This window comes from Pelecanus crispus, chromosome 9, assembly GCF_030463565.1.
Source record: "Pelecanus crispus isolate bPelCri1 chromosome 9, bPelCri1.pri, whole genome shotgun sequence".
NCBI classification, from domain to species: Eukaryota; Metazoa; Chordata; class Aves; order Pelecaniformes; family Pelecanidae; genus Pelecanus; species Pelecanus crispus.
The window spans coordinates 44,030,034-44,052,733 of record NC_134651.1 but is presented as its reverse complement, the minus strand read 5'-3'; the positions used below and the strand labels follow the sequence as shown (position 1 = coordinate 44,052,733).

General features: G+C 54.2%; 1 protein-coding gene across 1 annotated transcript in view; it reads right to left on the bottom strand.

Moving 5' to 3' along the window:
* Positions 1 to 20,578, bottom strand: part of MVB12B (multivesicular body subunit 12B) — a 67,035-nt gene extending 46,457 nt beyond the window's left edge. The window contains 7 exon segments of the mRNA XM_075716628.1: positions 220 to 342; positions 646 to 775; positions 3,827 to 3,923; positions 7,578 to 7,685; positions 13,732 to 13,854; positions 16,171 to 16,197; positions 20,522 to 20,578. Of these exon segments, the coding sequence (XP_075572743.1) occupies positions 220 to 342; positions 646 to 775; positions 3,827 to 3,923; positions 7,578 to 7,685; positions 13,732 to 13,854; positions 16,171 to 16,197; positions 20,522 to 20,578 (665 nt within the window).
* Positions 20,579 to 22,700: the final 2,122 nt, after the last annotated feature.

Genomic DNA, 22,700 nt, shown 5'->3' with positions numbered 1-22,700 from the left:
TTCTTCTGACTCCTTCACCCATATGTCTTTATACAACGACAGCCAAAGGAACTTCCAGTAGGCAAATACTTGAAAGAACACCACATTCCCTCGTTATCAGATGACGCCACACAATCATTCATACTGATGTGGCACCCTGGTTTTGATTCCGCCAGGCAAGGTTAGTAACAATACACCCTGCAGCATCAAGCAGAAGGGGCTGGAAAGCGGAAAGCTTACCGTGGCAGGTTAGGAGCTGGTGTCGAAGACGGTACTTGGGAAGGAGGAGTCGCAGGCTGTGACGACTCGTGGTTGCGTGGAACTCTGCCCATCCGGTACCAAATGCCCATGTTGTTCAACTCCCTGTGTAATCGACACAGAAGACATTAACGCTACCAGCAAACAGTGCACACGTGCACAAGCATCAAGCAGTGACGTGTTTCACAGACACCTTGGTTAGTGAGAACCAGTCTAATTGGGGGGAAAAAAGAAAGGGGGTTAGTTAATTCCTACATCAAGCTCAGTAACACTCGTACTTATGTAGACTCTTCTAATGACAAGCTTCAGCTCTTACAAACTACTACTTACTAATTATAGGAAAACAGGATGCTTAGCCTTGGTGCAATCGAATTTATGACAACAGCTTCTGGAGTGAGGGGTACTTACCCAATGAATGTATACTGAGGAGGGGCTTGTTTAGATCTACCCAGGATTCGGATATCACAGATCGCTGCCTCTGTAGAATCTCGAGGGATGAATTTAATGCACAGCCTCTTCTTTCTGAAAGCTATTTCTTCTGCAAAAACAACCCAGGACACAGGGTGGTTTTTATGCAAGATTAGGGTATAAATGTTATTTATTGTCTCTCCAGAGATTAGGCAGATAATTATGGCAGGAACTGGAGCCAAAGAACAGATATATGTCAGCAAACCAGACAGTGCAGTGCCATTCAGTGACTGGAGAAATTTTCTATCAGGAGCTCTCTGTACACTGTGTGAGATTTGTTATTAGGCACTGCAATAAACAAGTACTCCCTACTACCCTCTGCAGAGAAGATAAGACATCACGTACGCCACAGAGTACTGCACCACGGAACAGAAATGGCAGGTGATTTTTCCACTTCCACATACTTCTCACATTCGCTTTCTCTTTCCAATGTGATGTTTGCCTTACCGGCCTGGACAGTCGTATGTAAATATTCCTCCCACAAGCATTGCCTCTAGGAACATACCTGGAAGCTGCTGACACAACCGGTCAGTTTATTCTGCCAAGAGCTTCCCAAGAGCCAACCAAACCGAGAGGAGGAGCAGGCAGGAAAACAGACTGCCATGCAGAGTGGCAAACAGTAAAAGCTCTCTGCCCAAATCTCACGCATCCTAAGTGCTAGTGACCTCCCCTGACTCAGTCAGCAAGCCCTGAAATGATACTCCCATCGTGTTTGGCCTGGTATCTTTGTAGGGATAAACCAGATTTACAAAGCAGTAATTGCTAGGACCTCCTACGGGGCAACCGTGCTGCGCTGACCCGTGTTCAGAGGGTGGATGAATGTGCTGCACAGCCCTTTCCTGCTATGCATCGCAGAACAGTTTCACTTGTTTCCACGTTATCCATCAAGAAAAACTCAGGGCCATCCGAGTTAAGGCTTATCTGTGTAATGAGTTCACGCGTGCACGCTGCCTGCACGCAGACACAATCCACACCCAGCCGTGGGTCAGTCGCATGACAGGTGGTACTGGCACACGGCTCCAGATATGCGGTGCTTGGAAACCATTGCTGTCTCACCCTAAAGAGCCCGCGAGTCTCGATGCGAGCAAGGTGAGGTTTCTATTTGTGAATGCAAGCACTTGAAAGACATGACAGAAGTCTATTGATAAGCTGAAAATCTAAAGTGCAGACATCGAAAGAAAATCTGGAAACAACCAACAACTACAAACAAGTGCCTGCAAAATAAAAACCCTTCCGTTTAATATGAATAAATATCCTCCAGCTTAAAAATATGTTCTCCCTTCAACAGATGGCAAGCAGCCCTGTCTCTACAGGCTCCTCCTGTTTCGTAATCTGCACCTTGGAGAAAGCAATCCATCCCAGCCCCTGAAATCTGCTGTCGCACCAGCACCAATAAATGTACAGACAGTGTGAGGTGTGTCACAGTACAGCATCTGTGCGTGCAGCGCTGCAGTTACAGTGCTGTCTTTTAGAGATGTTAAATCCCTGTATCCCTGAAGCCTAGTCTACTCCTGCTTTGGGAAACTAGGGCTTTTATTTGAAGTGCCTAAAACCCATTTTAGGAGCCCAGGGCTTAAAGCTTCCACATCTGATAATTTTCTCAGAACCTAGTAAGGAGTACTATATTCATATATTTACTACAAGTCAACTGTCACTTAGAGAAGAGCACAGAAACATGTATAATCACAAATTTAACTCTGAACAAAATCAGCGCCTCCTATTTGACTTTCACAGTAAGTACAAAGCCGACTATTTGCTTTTGTCTTTGGTCTCTTTCACACTTGGCTAGAGTCTGCAGTCTGTAGCAAACTTGGTTTAGGAGCTGGATACATTAATTACACATGCTTAACCAGAGTTAATTTTAAGTAAACTTATTATAAACAGTCAATCAAAATGTGTTCATTCATGCTAATGGAGGCAGGGATATGCACCACTTCATTAATACAGACAGTGCCTCTGCTTTAAAGATTATATGGGTCACAATCCAATGCATTTTAAATTAATTACAAAGTCCCTTTCCACCGGGACTTTCACAAAAATTACAGCAGCACACCGTAAGCGTCCAGCACTCCCAAGGGCGAGCAGGATAAGCCGATGACTCTCCCCCGCACCACATGTGCCCAGGAACTCTCCAGGGAAAGGGGGCGACCCAGGGGAATGGGAAATGGGCTGCAGAGCCTTTCACTTCTAGGTCCCAGGTTCAAATCAGAACCAGGTCAGTAGTGACTGAAAAACCATCCTCATCTGCTGCAGACCCGCATGAATTATTCCCTGCAAAGCAGGCTCATATAACTCCTTTCTACTCATAACCAGGCTGGATTTCATTACTGACGAGCGCTGGTACCAGCCCCGCTCTCAAGCAGTAGCTGCACACTCGGCACCAGCGCAAGGTGTCCTGCAGCCCTTCCACACTCAGCTCCCACGGGGCTCGTCCCCAGCCTCCCCCGTGCCGCGAGCCCAAAGCACTTGATGCCTGCTGCAGAGCGGAGTGCTGCGACCAGACACGGCTCCAGCTGCCGCCGCCATGAGTCTCGGGGGATCCGAATACACTGTTTGGGAACTGCTGGCTTAAATGTTGTAGCAAAGCCATTTCTGCCTTGCAGAAACGAGGATGGTATTTTCCCTGGACATTCCACTTGTCCTTCTCTCAGCAAGCACAAACACACCCCACCATCCTCAGCTCTACCTGCGAGGACACGAGCCTTCGTTTGTTCACGGAGGGAGGTGTAAAGCCAGTGTGCGTAAACCCAGAACCATGAGCACATGCCCTTCCTTTCGATATCCATTGGTGAACATCCCTCAGCACAGCAGCTCTGCTCCCCTGCTTGCAAAATGAAAGGCTGAACTATTCATTCCTTCCTGCCCCCGAGCTGTGCTGCTCTAGCAGGCAGGCTGGCGACAGTCAGGCAGCAGTATTAAAAAGCCTGAAGAGTACAGGAAAACCGAAGGCTGTTTCATTGCAGTCCAGAGCTGCCCCCAAACATGCACACCTAACCGCAGAGAGCAGCAGTGCTGAGAGCATCCTTCTGCCTGGGACACAGCCCTCCACCGCCCGACCGCACGGGCACCAGTGGAGCGGCTGCTCCCAAGGCACGGGACTGAAGAACACACGCCAACTTACGTGTATCGATGGTCTCCTGGATGGGGATGAAGCCCACGGGTAAAGTGTCCTTGATATCAATGAGCTTCATATCAACCAAGACGTTGCCTAAATGACTCTTTGGAGAGAGAAAAGAAACAGTTGACTATGACAATGTCATCAAATTCAAACCCAGCTTTTCTCACCTGCTGAACCCCAAGATGCCTTGCCATTGTATCTGACCACCAACTTTAAAAATAGTAAGGAGGTAGCAAGCCAACACTGGCAACTGTCCCCTGTGCCGGAACTACATGATGACTGACTAGGAGATACTGGACAACTTTCAGTGTTACAGATTCTTACACCTCACCCACTGCCATACTTCTGGATCCTGGGAAGCACAACCAAATTCTTCCCTTTGGAAACACGGCAAGTATCACCTCCATCAACTCATCCACTAAGCAGGTCACTTTAGTGCTCATACACTCTACATCTACAATAGCAACACAACATTTCCCTGACAGTAACAGCAGAAAGCATTACGGGAAGATGGTTCAAGCAGACACAGCCAAAGTTATTACATGCATTAGCTAATTAGTACTGAATAGACATGGTTCTAGCTCCAAATGCAGGCACACTCCAGAAGAGCAAGCCATTTGGAACGAAGAACTTCATTTGGAGTCCATATGAATTCTGAACTGATGCCTCATCCTATTAATCAAGGCTTGAAGAGCTCAAAACACAATTCAGAATGACAGCCTCCACAATTGTTCAGAGACCAGATTTTCTTTGCAGTTCTCGTTAAAGCCAGCATTGCTGCCAGTAATCTGGATTCACGTATGGAAGAAAAAAACATACTTTAGTTACTGCATAGCCTTTATAAACAGAAATGCAATACAGAACAATTGAAATTTCATCCTAAGCTATCAAACCATGTCAGCGTGTTTTACTGATACTGATTGCCAAGTACCTCCTTTAGTTTTTGTCTGGCAGAGTATTTCAGGCAAACCTCTACTCTCCGATTATTACACTGAACTATTTTAAAACATATTTAAATTTTCAGCCTCTGAAATAAGGGGAGATCAGGTCTGAGTTCAGTTTTGGAGGTTCTGCATTTCACGGTCAACTCCTCAGCAGGAGGGCCACCACGCCTGCAGCCCTGTCCCATCACACACGAGCGTGGCACACGTCCTTTGCTCACGCAAAGCGGCCAAGGCTGGGCTGCCCTCACGTGCCTCCCTCCCCGCTTTTGGCCACGGCATCTCAGAGCGAGCAATGCTGGATGCTGTGAAGCCTGAATGTATCCGTTAACGTGGTCCTGGCACAGCAAATGGTACAAGTAGTTGCTGCTGATTCATCTTTCATGTTTTATTTATCCAAACCGTCTGGCTGTGTTACATCAGCCTGCAACTTTCAGCTGAACCGACGATCATTCCTCCATCAACAGAGGACAGGCAGGAGAGATGCCTCTGCTAAGTTCGTCAGCTGCTGAAACGCCGACAAGTCAGCATCGACGCTGCGCCGTACACACGGGAGAAAAGGGCACAAAGCCTCCCTGTTTGTGAGATGCGCCATTTGGGGCCTCCTCACCATGACACTCAAATACCAGCGACGCCCTCATAATCTGTCAAATATTGTAAGCTGTTGAGAATGAGGATTCTGATAAAGAGACATTACAGACTGTCTCCGTTATAAACCAGGTATCAGAGGCGCATTAACTCTGCTAACTGCATGTTCTTCGGGACAAATAGCTCCCAGTGTTTTATTAAAAAAACCCCGAGTGGTAAAACTTCCAACCCAAAGCGCAGCAACACATCCATGTCCAGGTGAGAGGAGCCTCTCCCTCCCTGATGAGAGTTCAGGTCACTGCTACCAGGGAGGACCGAGGCCTTTTAACCCTCGGAGGTCCCCAGTCGGGCAGCACATTGTACCCGTGTGTGGCTGGAGAGGACTGAGAGGGGAGGGGAAGCTCTTGCTGGGCTGGCCAGGGACAAGGGTGCTGCTGCCTGCGCAAGGGGAGAGGGCTGCTCCCCCGCCGGTCTGGTCCCCTCCTCCTCCCAGCCCATCAACCCGCTTCCAGCCTTCCCGCAGCCGGAGGACCGGCAGCGCTGATCAGCTCCGCGTGCCCCCCGGGGCTGGGAGAGGTGCCGGCATCTACCGGTCTGGTCTCCGCCTCACGAAAAGGGCCCCTCGCACTCGCAAAGCCCGTGGCCTCAAGCAGCATGAGCCGGGCAGAAGGGCGTCCTCGGGAGGGAGCCCGCTTGGCCAGCCAGCGGAGGCCGACGGCCTTGGGACACCCACCCTGAGAAGAGAGGGTGCTCTCGCCGCCCATCGGCTGCGGCCGCGGTGAACCACAGGAGCACCGGCTCCACGCCAGCGCCCGAACAGCGGCAGCACTGCCCGCAGGCCACTGCCCAGGAGCTCTGCCAGAAGCGCCCACGGGTCTAACGCGCCACGGAGGCTGGGCTCGACAGGACCCGCGCGCGGGACGCAGCGACTCGCACCACACCTCGCACGCCAGGCCGCTGTGCGGCTGGGGCCGGCAGCCCTCCCCCCACGCTCCCTTTAATTCACTCCTCATCAATATGAGGAGCGTATTCCCAATCCGTGCCGAGCAGAGGATTCGTGCCAAAAGCCCAACAGGCACCGACTGAGGGTATTTACACTGTCTCTGGCAGCCAGCAGTTGCTACTATCCTGTAATTATTTCTGACAAGCTCGCATTTGAGGTAAACTTAACGCTCAAATCATCACCAACCTTTCTGTTTAATACCCTCCCTGCCTATTCTGGGGCTATTATTCCTGCTGCTGCAGGTACTCCAGGATGAAAAGCACAATTATTGTCCATCCACCCTAGGAAGTGATATTTCCCATAGCTCTGGAGCTTTATTTTAATCTAGAGGCAGGCAGGGAAGCGGATGGAATAAAGGTCAAATGCTGGAAATTGGCAGCCCCCGGCTTTCCTCTCAGGACCCGTGATCAGCCTCTGAAGTCGCAGTTGCTTTTCTGTTCCCGTCGTTGGTGAAAGCACGAGCACAAAATGGTATCTCCATACCCTGACAACCGAGTCACTGTGAATATCCAAAACACGACGAAAAGCAGGATTACCCACTAGATGGAGTGCATTCATTGTAGAATTAAATAGTTCCTCCAGAAAAGAGGAAGTTTTCACACTAGCCTCAACCAAAAACACAGTAGAAGGCATCAGGCTCTCACTGCACATGGTCCCTCTCCTCCACAGAACATGCGGGCAGACAACTGCTACTAATCAGAAATTAACTTATGCTTAATAGCCATACTAGAAGATTACAAGAATATGGTAGCATATGCACAATGCGGGCAAATTTTCAAGAATCAGCACCAAAAACAACAAAGAAAGAAAAGCTAATCCTGCAAGAAAATACCTATCATGCCCCTGGCTTCAGGAACTAACATTTCCTTCATCAGTACTACCTGCAGCATTTGCTTCTCCAGGTAATTAGTCACAAATTCATCAGGATGGTGAGCATGCAGCGCCCATTGCTACAGTAGGAAACACTAGTGCGAGGGGGTTGCTGAAATGCAAGCATTCCCTTTTCTGCCGCATTTATTACAGATTTTGCCAGCAATTTCTTTCCGTGAAGAACACAGACAAAATGCAAATATCTAGCCGTTGCAGTTTGCCTCCTGACTCACCCAAACTCAGTGAAATGCCTGCTTGAATTATAATTGGCTCCATAAAATGAATCATCTTATGGGTAAGAGCATACCAGGCACAGATGCAAATCATGCAGACACTCAGCAAACGGACTTACATTTTCTTTTGAAAATGATCTCGTGAAGCACAGGTATCGTGTGACCTTGGATTTAAATAAGCCATCTTTCCAGAGGTCAGCATCCAAGCCATCTGCTGTTTGTGCAACCTGGAAAGAAGAGACAGAGGGAGAGAGGAGACATGTGAGCCAAGATAAAGTTAATGTATGTGCAGTACTTCTTCCTCAGACCTCTTCTAATTAACGGTAGCCCAAACTCTCACAGCATCTCATTAGTTTCTTCACGAGGTGCAGCGCAAAGAACTTCCAAGAGGAGGTATAAAAAGAAGTTCTAAAACCGCTGTCTCTCGGGAGTCCGTTGATTAAAGATGCTCTGACAAAGGTTATTCTAATGAGGAAACAGCAACTTTGGTTACAGTCTCCAAACAACAGTTTGGAAAAGTCAGCATATCGAGGCTCTCATTACCACCCTACACGCAAGGGCGCACTGGGGCAAGCTGTGAGGAGGGGTCCGTTTAGACAAAGCACAAAAATTGCCCAATCTCAAGTATTATTTTCACAGAAAAGCCAACAAGGAATTCTGGCTCCCAGGCCAAAAAGCTGCTCCCAGCAGCCGGGGAAAGCCCTGGTCACTGGCAGACTTCAGCAGCAGTGCCACGTGCGAGGACGCACCCTGCAAATGTCCCTCTCCGACGCAACCCTGCACCCCGTCGAATCAGTGGCACGCACCGCACGGCGGGCAAAGGAAACAGACCCCGGGCCCTCCACCAAAGAGACGGAGGCATGTGCAGGAAGAGAAAGGCAGGAGATCTTCGGTCTTCGAGGTGATTTAAGGAGTGGGCATGAGGCAGCACCACGCCCAGGGCAAGGTCTCTGCTGGGCACCTGCCCTACACGGTGCAAGCCTGTAAGAGCCCCCGCCCCAGAGGTTTGCTGTCGAATAAGAGAGGAGACAAGGCAGCAAACACAAGGAGAAGGGCAGCAGAAACAAGATCACCCCACCGGACTAATGCCCAGCTGATGGCTCCCAACAGGAGACTCTAGCGTGGTCTGAAGCTACGCAGAAGCACAGCTGAACTGCTGCCCAGTGCGCCTCAGACGGGGCAAACCGCTCCACCGCGGCTCTTCCAAGTCTAATCTTACCGACTTGAGTAAGGCCTTGGCCCCAGAGCAGCCTGATAACACAGCTGACATTTGTTGTTACTGTTTGCACCCATGTTTCGTCAAGCACAGGCTCTGCACAGGGCGCAGGAAGCAAGAGATGTGTGCTGACAAGACCCTCCAACTATCCAAAGTGCAGGAGAGAAAAGCGTGTTTATTGTCTGATCAGCAAAGGGAGCAAAGTGCATTGGCTGCTCTTCGCATTTCGGCAACTGCTGTTCACAAGCCCCTGCTCAGCTCAAGCCCTGGTTCGACACACACGGCTTTTGTGGTCAGGCTTCTGCAAAGAAACATGCATCATTTTTAAACAGTAAAATTTTAAAACAGGATTTTGGAGGGATTTTCTGTTTCTTTAATATTCCTTGAATTCAACTCTTTCCTAAAGTGCTAGTTGAGGAATATATAAAATCTACGTGCATCTCCCTCCCCTATGCATAAGTCAGTCCTGGTGAAAACATTCAGAAACAGACTGCTTAGACAAACTGTTGGCATACAGGGACGCTTAGCTTGAACTCCAGCCCTTGTTAGAAACAGTTTGAGGGACTACAACCAGATTTAATCACTTTGTTAATTAATATGGTTCCAGTTTGATGTTTCAGTTTTTCTTGCGTTGGCCAGTTTTGTTTTCTTTGTTCCCACATTAAAGATGGTCAAAACTCAACAGGCAGCAATGGACCCAACTATAAAATTGGTGCTATACAAGTCGCTGTCAACTGCGCTTTTTATCTAACCTCTGTAAGCTTGAGGAACTTTACATTACCTACAACACCACCAAATAATTTATGAGGTAGAAGTACATCACTTCAGTTGATATCATCTCCTCTACAACTCACGGCCCAGGGCACAGCTGGATCACAGCTGGCCGAGATACCTGAAGGGCCCCGTGCTGGCACTGCCGCCCCTGCAGAGGAAGGGAGGCCCGGCAGCGTTACACTCTGACTTAAGGGTGAAAAAACCCCAAAGACTCCAACCTACACCACACCCCCTTTTAGGAACATCCCTGCCATTCGAGTCCATCAAACATCCAGCAGAAAGACGCAAGCTGGTTCCGCGGGGAGCCACCGACCCATCTCCAGGGAGGCATGGCGGTCCAGGCTGACCCCACGCTCCCCTTCCCGCTCCCGCCCCTGCCCGACGGCCAGCCTGGGAGCCGGGCACCGCCGGCGGCTGACGGCAGGACCCGCTCCTTGGCTCCCGGGAGCCAGCGGTGCCAGGCCTGGACCGCAGTGCTGCCCCGTGGGGACAGGGACCCTGCCGAGCAGCCACTCGGGCCCCTCCGGTGCTTCCCCACCCAGCCGAGCTGCCGGTCCCTGCCCGGCTGCCTGCCCCAGCAGCACCAGGCAGGCCGCACCATGCCACCTGCGGAGCCTCGCAGGATGCGAGCGTCGGAGCAAAAAGCAGCCGGGGCTTGCCAGCCCCAGGGCGCCACAGGAAAGCCAGCAAAACCATTCCTGCTTCTATCGAAATGCAACAGTCACAGGCAACATCCCCAGCAACTAACCCCGAGCGCTCTGCCTCCGCATCATCCTGCTGAAGACTTTTTCCAAGCCTGGAGAATGTAAGCGTGCATTAACTTGTCAGAAAACTCATGGGGAAAGAAAACAGAGCGATATAAACAGGAAACTTCTTACATCATCTGCTGGGCTCCTGCAGGCAAGGAGGATCCCCACCGCCTCTCGAAGCAGAGCTGTGCCCGAGCAGCGCTGCTTGACGATGGCAGCGTGCCCTGCGGGGCAGCGCGGCAGGGAGCTGGCCTGGAGAGGCCGAGGCAGAGCGGTCGGGCAGGACGTGCACCGCACAGCCCCGGCTCACCAAGTCCTCTGCTTGGCTAAGAAGCAAGGAACATGTGGGATGGAGGACACAGCACCCGGCACCCCAGGCACAAGGAATGGTCCTTCTCCTCACGGAGCTGGGGGAAGACACTCCTCAAGCACGTGCTACGAACAGATGGACTTGATGGAGTGACACCCAGTAAGGAAGGCGTCCCCCAGCCCACCCCTCCGAGTGCTGGGTGATCTACCTGCTGCCCAGCAGCCAGCATGGGGTTACTGCTCCCACCGGACAGGCCTTTGGCAAACAGACCCCCTAAACCACCCGCCGCACAGGGTGGGTCTGCCCCACCGGCGGTGCGCAGGGTCGTCCCCGCTCCAGCACGGCCCTGGGTGAGCGGCACGCTCGGGCTCTCACCCCAGAGCAAACCCCACCGTGGAGCTGGCGTTCAGCCGGCAGCAAGGAACGGCTGCACAGGAACCACACCTCTCTCCTACCCCAGGCTCCCCTCCTCCCACCTCTTCTCCCTTTCCTCCCCACCCATACGCTCAGTCTTGCCAGTTTGGGCAGATTTTCAGGAATCTAAGTTCAGACACACTCTACATTTGGGCAAAATCAAGTCTTTGGTGCTTCAGCTGTTAAAAGACCTGGCTAGTCATTACAAGCGTCAGTAGCTGTTTTCTAAGCAGACACAAAGGCAATGGAGATTTCCGAGTGATTAAAAAAACTACTGAGGGAAAAAGATCTCTGCCCCATTTGCCAAGATTCCCCCAGGTCTGGTACCCTGGGCTCTGCTGCACCCCCTCCAGCCGGGCGATATGCCGAACCCCGGGGCTCCACGCGAACCGGAGAAACGGACCGGGACATCCCCTGGGCATTTAACTTACACCTGGGCTGAAAGTTCCCGTGCCTTTGCTGTTTGTTTTAAAGAGGAGCAAAAGGAAAAGGAAAGCAAAGAGTATGGCAATGGTTGTTTACTGGAGAAAGGACATGCATGAAAGGGAAACTGGGTAAAGCCTATAAATAACATAGCTGTCTCAGAAAGAGAGAACCGGGTACTTGATCACCACAAAACTCAAAAGCATCCGTGAAACTACATGATGTCAAATTCATCACTAATAAGAAGAAAAATACTTTCCCAAGCAACTCCGAATCCACCCATGGAACTGAATGCTGCAGGATGCTGTAGCAAAAGGCAAAGTGATCAGATCCCTAAGGGGAATACGACAACATCCCAAGATAAACTGGTGTTAACGCTTCCCAAAAGATGAGAGTGGTTCTCCTTTCCAGGCTGCAGTTTGAACCTCTGAGGGCTTTAGGGTGTACACTCCTAGGACGGAGCTGCCCCAGCTGCCTTCATCAAGGCTTTACACCCTGAAGCAACAATGAGCTGTAGGCGGCCCATTAGGGAAATCGCGTATCTGGAGAAACAGGGAGCCGGAGACCACCCAAGCCCGCAGGTTGCCCACGTCTCAGAACATGACTTTCTCCGCTGCACGGGGAAGTGCACTTCTGCTTGCTCAGCTTCATGCCTTCAGATGGGACAGACCGGGTTCCAGAGAGGGCACGGGGAAGTGGCAACCCCGCAGACCACACACTGCCCCAGAGCCCTGACTCGCGCAAAGGAGCCACCTTCCCAGATGCGACACGCAACATTCACAGCCCTGCGTGCCGCCGTCCTGTGGGTTTGGGCACCGGGACACCCTGTCACATCAGGCCGGCACCCTGAGCGGCGCCGTCGCAGCAGGTGCTGTACGGTGGAAAGGACACCGACCGCGGCTCACAGCACCCAGGCTCAGAGCTGGACCGCGGATTTGCCATACACGAGGCTGAAGGAGTAAGCGTGTGGGAGCTGCGCTTAGGGCAAGACAGCTGCAGACAGCAGGCACTTCCCCACGGCCTGCGGCGGGGACTGCTGGCCCCAGGGTCAGAGCAGAGCTCCGTGTAAACAGAGAGGAAGGCTGAAGAACCAGAGGAAAGGCAGCCTCCTCTCTGTGCCCCATAGGAGAGAGCGACCCACATTCAAAAGCATTATTACACCACCACCATAATTGGATTAAGCCACAGGAAGACTCTTTTATCTTGTTTAGTTTAAACTGCGTGAGCGCTGAAGCTGCCTATTAAACCACAGACAGGCTATCTGGGGTGAGCGCTCCCTCTGCCCAGTCATTTAGGCGGAATGCAATTCTGTTATCACAACTCTCACATTGTCCTGTGCTCCTTTATCAGGGTAAGCAGCTAATTACACAGCCTGGCTCACACAGGTAATCAGCACTCAGAAAAATGCAGTAAATGCAAAAACCTTCCAGGTCTTTAAGGAGCCTTTTCACAATTCCCTCCCTTATGTCCTTACTTCAGCCTGATCCATTTTCTTCTTTGTCACACCGAACAGGGTACACAGTGATCCAGAGCTGAAAAGGTGTGAGCAAAGCCCCAAGTCAACTGGCTTCCACTCCTGACCGTGCAAGCTGTGCGACTCTGGAAACCCAAGGTGTGATGTAGCACAGTTGGAACAGGACACATAGAAAAGCGAGCAGATGGACTATGGGCCAAATCTTTCCATGCAGAGCTCTGCACAGTCAGTATTTTACAGTATTTCACTGTTTGGGACACCAATCTATGGGGAGAAAAATCATGCTGTTGGTTACACAGCAACTAATCCAAGGAAGAAGCAGCTGTTAAACAGTGAACCTCCCTTCATCCATTCACATATTCATCTCTGCTGTATCCAGCTGCCTCTTCCTGCTGCCCGGCCTCCTGCCAAAGCTTAGTTTAGAGGTTTGCATTCTGTCCATCAAAATCATCCTTGCAATTTCAGCTGGATGCAAAACTCTTTGCTTCCCATTCTGGAGCTTCCCATCATCATTGTGCAGTGCTGATATGGGGGATTAAACAGCTGATGCGGGATCCATTTATTCAGAGATATAATTTGTGCAATACTTAGGACTCCTTCAGGATGAATGTTACTAGGATTATTAAATTTGCATGCCACAGTGGCCAGCTGTTTCTGAAAACCCCTCCTCCAGGTAATTATGCTCCTCTGGAGGGGCACAGATGAAGCAGCACAATTGCACCCACAAACCTCCACTGAGGGAAAGCACTAAGTGCTGTGGGCTGAGAGGTGGGCAGCTGGATATCAAATTACTTCTTAAAGCACACATCTGAAGGCAAGCCCTCTCCGGAAGAGATGCTGTTCCCAGCAAAGTAAAGCCTCGTTAGTGCAGAACCAAAGCGTTAGCGACGGCAGCTGAAATAGCTCTACTTACTACATCATAACCTGTCGGCGCTCGGTTCCGGGATGCAACCACACCAACACCCGTGATGGGATCCATCGGCAAGTCGGGCAAGGCATCTGAGAGGTCTCGCACTTCAGGCATTATGGACTGATCCTGAAAGAAAGGAGCAGAATTAATGGGCTGCCCGGCAGCATACCCCACCGGAAGACAGAGAGCACCAAGAGCCTGCATGCATGCCGCAGCACCTGTGCTGACACACCACAGACTGCCAAGTTAAACACAGGATTAGGCCAGACACACCTTCTGCACTTTCATTTGCTTTTGATAAGAGGGTACATTTGTGCAATGCCCAACAGGTTTGGAATTCGGGGCAGCAGCCTCTTCTGAGATTAATTTTGTTGTTTCCAGGATGCTTGGCATAGGCTGATCTCCATCTAGCAATGATGGGAAAACCCAAGCTCCTTCCCTTACCTCCCAAACAGAGCAAATTTCACCCCTCAGTCAGGCTGGTTGAAGCAGCTCTGCCATTTTAAGTAGCAAGAAATCTGCTCCTAATGGCTTCATAGGGAGGTTCTCCATCCACTACAGGTGTTAGACAGGCTGGGGGGTTCCCCCACGAGTCTTCAGTCCCGTCGCAGCCTCCTGAACCAGACCATTTTCGTGTAGCAGCACAGATGTATCTGGCACTGTATGCAAAACCACGCTTGCTGCAGAGAGCCTCAACACCAGGGGAACACAGATGAAGCAGCACAGGGTGGTCTGATGCAAAGCAGACAGAGGCCTCGAAGAGGCCTGAGCATCTTCCAGGAGAAGGGAGACATCACCAAGTACTTCAGGGGAGGGAGATACGCAAAGGGGGACAGAAGCAGGAAAGACCAACCAACTTCGGAGAGATGCTGTTGCAGGAAGCAGGAGGAGAGGACAAGAGAGCTGCTGAAACAACTCGCTGAGGAGGAGGCCGGGGAAAGGTGCCACTGCCTCAGCATGTGGTCTCCTGCAGAGGCAGCCAGTTAGGGCAAGCCTTCTCCGGCTTTCAGGCAGCAATGCCCCAGGAAACCGCCCCCCACGCACCCCGAGATAAAAGGGCAGTGCTTTGTAAAACAAGCGTCACTGCTGCGCAGCCAGACAAGCCGTGAACCAGAGCTACCTAATTCGATTCCCTCCTCACAGCAATTAAACCCCCAGCATTTCTAGGCCGTGTAGACAGCCGGTTACTTACTGCTTCTAGAAAAAGGCAGAGGTGAGTGCTGGTGCCAGTGGGACCTGGGTTTACACTTCACAATGCCCAGTCTGAACAAACATCGTGCTGCAGGCAATAAAAAAGAGCAAGTCTGGGCCCTATGTAAATAATAATAACGTCACATGAACAGCCAGACTACCTGAGGAGCCCAAAACAACAGAAGCTAGTGACCAGGAATGGTGAAAACACTATTGCTGACGAACCAAACCCAAGGGAGAGCTCTGCTTCGGCACCTGGACAAGCATCCAGCACGCACAGAGCAAAGCAGACCCGCCTTGCTCCCTACACAGTTTAAGCCTCCAAAGCACGACTAGAAGCACCCCCTGAGGGCTCACCCTCCCCTCCTGACAGGCCCCCAGTCCTTGGGGCGGGCGAGGAGCAGGGGACGCTGCCGCAGGAACACTGGTGGCAGCCGGCACAGCCCAGACAAACCCCGCTCTGCTCCACTGGCTCGCTCAGGTGCCTCGCAAATAATCCAGAACCCGTTGCCTAAAATGCACAGTACCGAGCAAACGTAATGTGAATTTAAGAAAGAACTTGCAATCTGTTCTTCGTACAGATGCACGGTTTCTGAAACTTTTCCAAGTCACTCTCAATAATGTGATGACTTGTTATTACACATCGGGAGGAGCTGGGAGATCATGAATGCTGATACGAGCTTCTCTTAGGCCATTTTGAACTGAAATCCAGGTAAGTGACGATATTCCCCAGCTCGCTAAGAACACTGCATGGTGGGCTCCCAGCACAGCTGCACCACGGGGAAGCAGATCCGCTCCCCCGGCGCCTTCGACCTCCACCAAACCCGCCCTGACGAAGCACCAGCTTGCTCCGCAGAGGCGGGGAGCAGGGGCGGCTGGGATGGCACCCACGCCCGAGGCGGGCAGGGAGCCCCTGGCACTCCCTCCTCTTCCCGGTGATAGCAGGGCCGGGGCTAGCGCGGGCTGGGGCCCTGCTGCCAAACGCTGCCCCGGCTCACCATGCGGGGGCCTGCTGCGGGGAGGCCCAGCTGCCCCGGCAGGAGCCTGAGCAGCAGCGGGGTCAGCCTGGGAGAAGCCGAGGACGGGGCCCCGGGGGTCCCTGGCACCGGCACAGCCCAACCCCGCCGCCCGCCGGCACCCTGCGCTCGGCGGAAGGAAGAAGGGCACCTTTGTCGGAGCCGTTTGCGGTCCCGCTCGGCGCGGCAGGGGGAGGGGAAATGGCATCAATCCTCACTTTGTGCCGGCTCACACAAAGCCCTTCTATGGCGGCGGCAGCGGCTAAGCACGGAGAACAGGGCTTTCCGCCTCGAGAGGGTGGGAGGCGGAAGCCGCGGGGGGAGACGCGATGCGGCACCGGCACAGGGCCCGCAGCAGCTCACGACAGCGAGGGCCGAGCCGACCTCCCCACGCCCGCCACCGCTGCGCAGCATCCAGCGAGCCTGGCACCTTCCTCTGCCCGGCGCTCAGCCCACGGCCCGCGCCCACAGCCAGCGGGGACGGCGGGCAGAGCACCTACCCAGAAACCAAACCGCCGGGTCTCCGGGGAGCGCGGTGCACCCTGCTCCACAGCGGGAGCGCCGGGCCAGCAGCGCTCGAAGGCGGCTGGGCCCGCGCCGGGCCACCGCAGCACGGCTCGGCTCTGCCGCACCAGGCCAGCTTCCCGCCGCGCGGCTGGCATCGAGGATGCATCTGGAACAGATAGGGAGCAGCAGCAATCGGTTTGCGCGCTCGGATAAATGTTTTTGCGCACTCTGCACAGGTCAGAGGGGAGTCTCTGGCTGGGCAGCCATACAGACTATTAGTTACGTTGCACTTCTCCCCCAGGGCGTCTGCAAAGTTTGGTTTCTTTTCTGTCGCGCCTTTGAACTTAGGAAAAAAAAAACAACAGCGAAAGAACAGATGAAATTAAGGAGCAGCATTCTATAAATACTCCTATTAGACAGCTTGTTATTTAAGTTCTCCCTAAACAATGCGAGTTTGACCTGTACACCCACCTAACATCACGGTGGCCGAGAACTCAAACCAGCTGACCAGGAGATGGCCTTCCAACCATCCTGCGCTCAGCTGCGTTTGCCCATCTCTGCCAAAGGGCCTCCGCCACTCCGCCCGCTGCAGGCTTATTCTGGGAACAGCCCAAAACAATCAGAAGAACATTCTTCCCATTAGTTGGGAGCATGCTCCCTGGAGGTCATTCTCAACTGCAGGGCCACCTCCAGCCCCCAGCACGCCCAGGCAGCGAAGGGAAGCCGGATGCGAGCCCTGGGGCAGGAAGAAGCTTGAAAACACCGTGGGGCCGCTCAGACAAAGCCAGCGGGGTAAGGATGTGCCTCCACCACAGAAAGTCACCGTGCATCCTGCCAGCATGGGACCCAAGCAGCACGCGGCAGAGAGGGGCAGGATGGCCGCAGGACGAGACACAGAGAAGGGGCTCCTGGCACGCAGCCGCCGCGCTGCTTGACTTTATCCCAAATGCTTCCCACCCCCTTGAACTGGCTGTGCCATGGGGCAGGAGACACAGGGATCCGGGGGATCTCGGTGCGCGGCTGCAGGAGAGGCCTTCGGGGGCTCTGCCAGCCTCTGCCACAGCCTTTTCCCTCCGCCCTCAGCCCAGGCCCTGCTTTATCTTCTTTGCCCCCTCCTGCCAGGGTTTGGGGGAGCACTTGCTCCGTGTGGCACCAACCCAGGCCCGGCACGGCCGGACCCAGATGGCCCCCAGAGGCACCTCCGCGGGCGCGTGGCACAGACCCCATCCTGCTCCCTCAGCAGCGCAGCAAGGCCTCCTGCTTCAACCCAGCAGAGCCGGCTCTGCGGGCCGCGGCGCACGGAGCGGGTAGCAGAGACCAGCGCTGGGGTGCCCTGCAGCAGGCAGGCTCCAGGCAGAGCCGCCGACCAGGCTGCCAGAAGTCTTTGCACCAGGGGGTCTGAGGCCAGGGGGCTGATGGCCTTTTGCACAAACCGGAGCAAGCGGCGCTCCGTCCTGTCCTGCCTCCCCCAACTCCAGAGGCTGCCAGCCTGCAGGGCAAGCCACCAGGTACGGGCAGGGGAGAAGAGCAGAGGAAGGGCAGGCAGCGACATTTAGGCAGAAAGCCACATGTGTACGGTCCAGCCAGGGTCTCTGTTCGATCCGCCACCACACAGCGCTCACTGGTGCTCCACTCTGGGTCCTCTTGCTGCAAAGGACCCCCTTCCAACACGCGCGCTGGTCTGCTCCCCGGGAGATGCGTAACGGGGCCCGTGTTGCCCTGGCAGGGCGACGCTCTCTGCAGCTCCAGCTGCCTGCCTCAGCACCCCGAGCCTCGCACCCCGCGGAGACGGCAAAGCCGAGGGCAGCTCATCGCCCCAGACAGGGCTGCCTTGCAGCCCCTGCCCACAGTCACACACACCTCCCCTTCTCCCAGCACCCCCAAGACTGTCTGTTTATGTCCTTTTCACTTGCTCTCACCCGTTTTCTTGCTAGCTCATCTCTGCTTTTATGAGTTTATTCTAGGCATACTTTTCTGCTGGCTTCACCGTCTGTTTCAAGTATTGCACTGAGGTGACTGACCACACACACGCTGGGCTTTGGCTGGGACACATAGATAGCAAAGGAATACATTTTCAGAAATGAATGTATTACTGTGAGTCTGTAGAGCGTTTTTGCCTCTCGGCATTCCTTTTCAACAAGTTAGGCAAGTTCAAGAGCTGGTGGGTGCGTGATCAGATCAGGCCTGATGATGTATTTGCTACAGAAGCATCATGCTGCCAGCAAAGCAGGTCAAGTTCTGAAGCTAAATAGCAAAGGGACTTGGAGAGAATGGTCTTACTGTTTCTTCCTTCAACTACAAGGCCTGCACTTTGACACTGACTTGCTCTTCCCACAGGCAGAAAAGCATGAGCTAAGGCAAAACTGGAAAAAAATTATCAACTACCTCACTGAGTTCCTGCACCCTGCGGGAAATAATCCCATCAAACCAAAGCAGACACGCTGCTAAAACCCTCGCTCGCAAGCTCGGGTTATCGCGCCATCATTCTGAAGAGGCAGCAGGTACTGCTGGCACAACGCAGGTTGCTTAGAAGTTACACTGACATACTCCTCCGCACACCCGGTCCTCCCACCGTGTCCGGGAACAGGACACGGCCCCAGCCAATTTTCTATTTCGGTTCACGGAATAGGACATAGTTTCAATGAGAAAAACAGGAGACTGTGTCGGGACACAGGGTCAGGGCCCTGGAGGCCTCCATCAGAAGCAGGCAGAATTTCAGTTTCACATTTCATCCCAAACAAAGGTATGCCTGGAATCACCCCTGCACCCAGGCTCCCATCTTCGAGACAGCTGCCCCGTATCAGCTGCAAAATCTGCAGTTTGTGATTTAACTGGATGGAAAGAGGAACCGAAGTCTTAGAATGAGCAAAACTGAGATCTGGTATTGCTTCACAGCACTTCTAACTACAGACACTCATTTGAGAAGAGTGTCCTATTTCAAACCAAAATAGGTTTCCATACACAGATGGCCTTGCACCAGGGCAGCAAAATTTAAATGACGTTCAGTTCAGTTATTTCTATCTTGGCACGTGTGTGAACAACTCCCGGGGGGCTATAGGAACCCTCGAGCCTGGGATTCACGCTGTCAGAGCAGCACAAAACACACAACATTTCAGTCTTGTAACGTATTTCATACCTCCAGAAGCTCAAACCAAGCCTTCATCCCAGTACGCTGGGAAAGTCTAGCGGGTAAGGGTATCTCAGCTAAAAATTACAGGGATGACACTGCCAACCTGCCACCAGGCGTGCAGGCTCCACTAAGGTATACGTTAGCATGTGCTCACTCGTTTAAAATAAAACACAAGATGGAGAAACCTAAGTTTTAGCCCAACCGGCTGAACACCTGCTGAAGCGCAGCCGGTCTCGTTTCAGCTGAAGGACTCTGCGTGCGTTACCATGACCGGGCTGCGAACGCCCCAGCTCAGAGAAAGCGCAGAAAATACCGAAGCTTGGTGGATCTGTGAGAACCTCTCCAGAAAGCACAGTCAAAGCTCACAACCTCGGTAATGCCGGAGCTGAGCACACAGAACACAGGCCGCTCAGCACCGCTGCTCCGGCCAGGACGGAGAGCCGGCATTCTGGCCTGCAGCCACGCAGAAACCTGAACAGGTGAGCAGAACGGGCAGCGAGTAAAGCCACGCTGTAAACGCTTGCGGCAGGAGACCAGGCAAAACGCAGCCTTTCGGCTATCTCCTCCAGCCGGTTCGCGGGTCCCCCCCGAGCGGGTCAAGGCCAGCAGGGCCCCGCCGCGCCGCCCACCACCCCCGCACAGCCCTGCCCGCCGAGCACCGCGCTGCCCGGGGCCGGGCCGGGCCGCTCGCAGCCGCCACGCCGCGCCCGGGGCTCCCGGGGGGCTCCCGGGGGGCTCCCGCCGCCCCTCCGCCGCAGGCCGCCGGGCGCTGCGGGGGCCCGGAGGGCTCTGCCCCGGCCCGCAGCCCGCCCCGAGCGGGCGGGGGGCCCGGCCTGCTCGCCTCGCCCGCCGCCGGGCCCCGCTCTCGGACGCGCCGCCCCGCCGCAGCCCCGAGCGCCCGCCGGGCCCGGCCCCCCGCACCGCGGGGCCGCGGACACTTAACTGTTGCCCGGGCGGCGGGCGGCGGGTCGCGGCTCCCCCGGCGCAGGCAGAAGCAGCTCCTCATCGCCCGGCGGGGCCGGCGCGGCGCGGCCCGGCGGGAGGAGCGGCGGCGGCGGGGGAGCGGCCTGCGGGCCCGGGCGGAGCGGGGCGGGGAGCGGCGGGCAGGCCGCGGCCCGGCCCCGCACGGAGCCTCAGCCGGGCCCGGGGGAGCGCCGGGGAGCGCCGGGGCCGCCGCAGCGCAGCTCGGGCTCCCCCCCCCGCCGCCGCCGCCGCGCAGGCCCCGGCCCCCGCCCCTCCGCGCCCACCGCGCCCGGCCCGCGGCGCCCCGGGCCCGCCCCGCGCGGCACCGCGACCCCCCCCGGCCCCCGGGCACTCACCGCCGCGCAGCGCTGCCGCCCGCGCCCGGCCCCAAGCGGAACCGGCCCCTGCCTCGGCCCCGGCCCCGCAGGCCCGCTCGGCCCCGGCCCCGGCCCCACCCAGGCGGGCGCCGCCGCGACCCCCCGGCCCCCCCGGCCCCCCGCAGCGGGGCTCTGCCCCACCGCCGCGGCCCACCCCGGCCCTCACAAGCGCCGGGCTCGGGGCCCCGCTCCCGCGCCCCCCGTGCCACAAAAAAATTCAATTTGGTAGAGAACAGGGCTCATCTGCTGAACCCCGCGGGGCCGAAACCTCCCCACGGCTTCTCCGGGCTGGCGGCCAGCCCCGGCCACCGGCCCTGGGCAACGCCGGTGGAAGAAGAGCTGAATAATTGTAATTTGGGCAAAGGAACCTCGGTCTTCCTTCCGAAACAAACCGCGTCTAGGAGACAGGCAGCCTCTGCTGTGGGCTGGAGAAGGGCGAATTGTGTCAAACCAAGGCAGTGTTCTTGAGAAAACACTCCTGCGTTAGGGGCTGAGCAGCTTTGGGAGCTACCGTATCTTCAGTAAAATAATTTGATGTTCTCTTTCACCGTGGCCTGAAAAACTGAGCAAACGTGGACCAGAGAGGTCAGGGTTTGCCAGGCTGCTCGGGTAACCAGAAGCCGTTAGCGGTCCACTCGCAGCATGGAAGACATCCTGACCTGAAGGTCTGCAGAGCTCTGGTTCTGCTCAATGTTATCACATGCCAGTGAAGAAATTGAGAACACACTTATTAAATTACCAGATGATGCAAATCACAACATAACCTGCAACAGTAGCGTGGCCTGTGGCCATAATCACATGAACTAATCCTGCAGCTGTCCTGCATTTGGTTTTGAGCATCTTACCTCAAGGAAGGTCACCCACCATAATCTGGAGAACAGCAGGAGTGGTGTAAGGGTTGACATCAATGGCCTTTGGTGCAAGACTGAAAGAGTCGGAGCTGCTAATCTAAAGAAAAGAAGAAATCCTGGGGTGAAGAACGAAATAAAAGAGGGAGGAAAGCATGTTAATTTGTAGGTGAATTAAAGAGGAGGGCAGTAACCTGTTCTGCCGTCCTTTGTGGCTAGACTAAGAAGCGATGGGTGTGAAGTGCAGCAAGAGATTCTGCAAAGGGACGGTGAAAAACTTTACAACAGCAACAACAGTAAAGCACAGTGTGGAGAGTTTTTATCACTGGTCAAGTTGAAAGCTCTCCTAAAAGCACTTATCAGACATCACTCAGTCGTTCCCTCGGGCAGGGACCAGGCACGATGATCTCCCGGGTCCTTTGTAGAGCTGGTTTCCTCTAGCTGTTTTCCATGACATGCTGCCTGCTTGGAGACACCCTTTCCTTTGTGCTGGAAATGTGGCCTCTGTGACTTGTAAGAGGAGAAAGGCCTCACTCAGGTGATGCCACCCAAATTTCCTCCCGCTGCTCCTCTTTTGCTCTGACAAAATCAGGTACCAGCTGAGGGGGTGGCACATGAAATGGACGGTCCAGCTCTGCTGTTACAGGGCGATTCCTTGGCTGATATTCTGCCTTTAACTACACCACTAATTCCCAAATAGTCCTGATTTTTTCCCCTCCCCCATTTTCTTTTTGCTCAGATTTGGTCATCTTTTGAGGAGCTCGGTTCAGCCTGTTCTTTTCCCACTTGGATAACCGTTTGCTTCTTCCATCCTATTTGGACTCTCTGTCTGTGTGCACCCCTTTAGCCAGGCTGAACTGGGCAGGAGCGCTGAGCAAACAGCCCCTCTCTTTCCCTCCGTGGGTATCTGCAGGCTGGTTTTGCACCTGTCTGGCTCTCA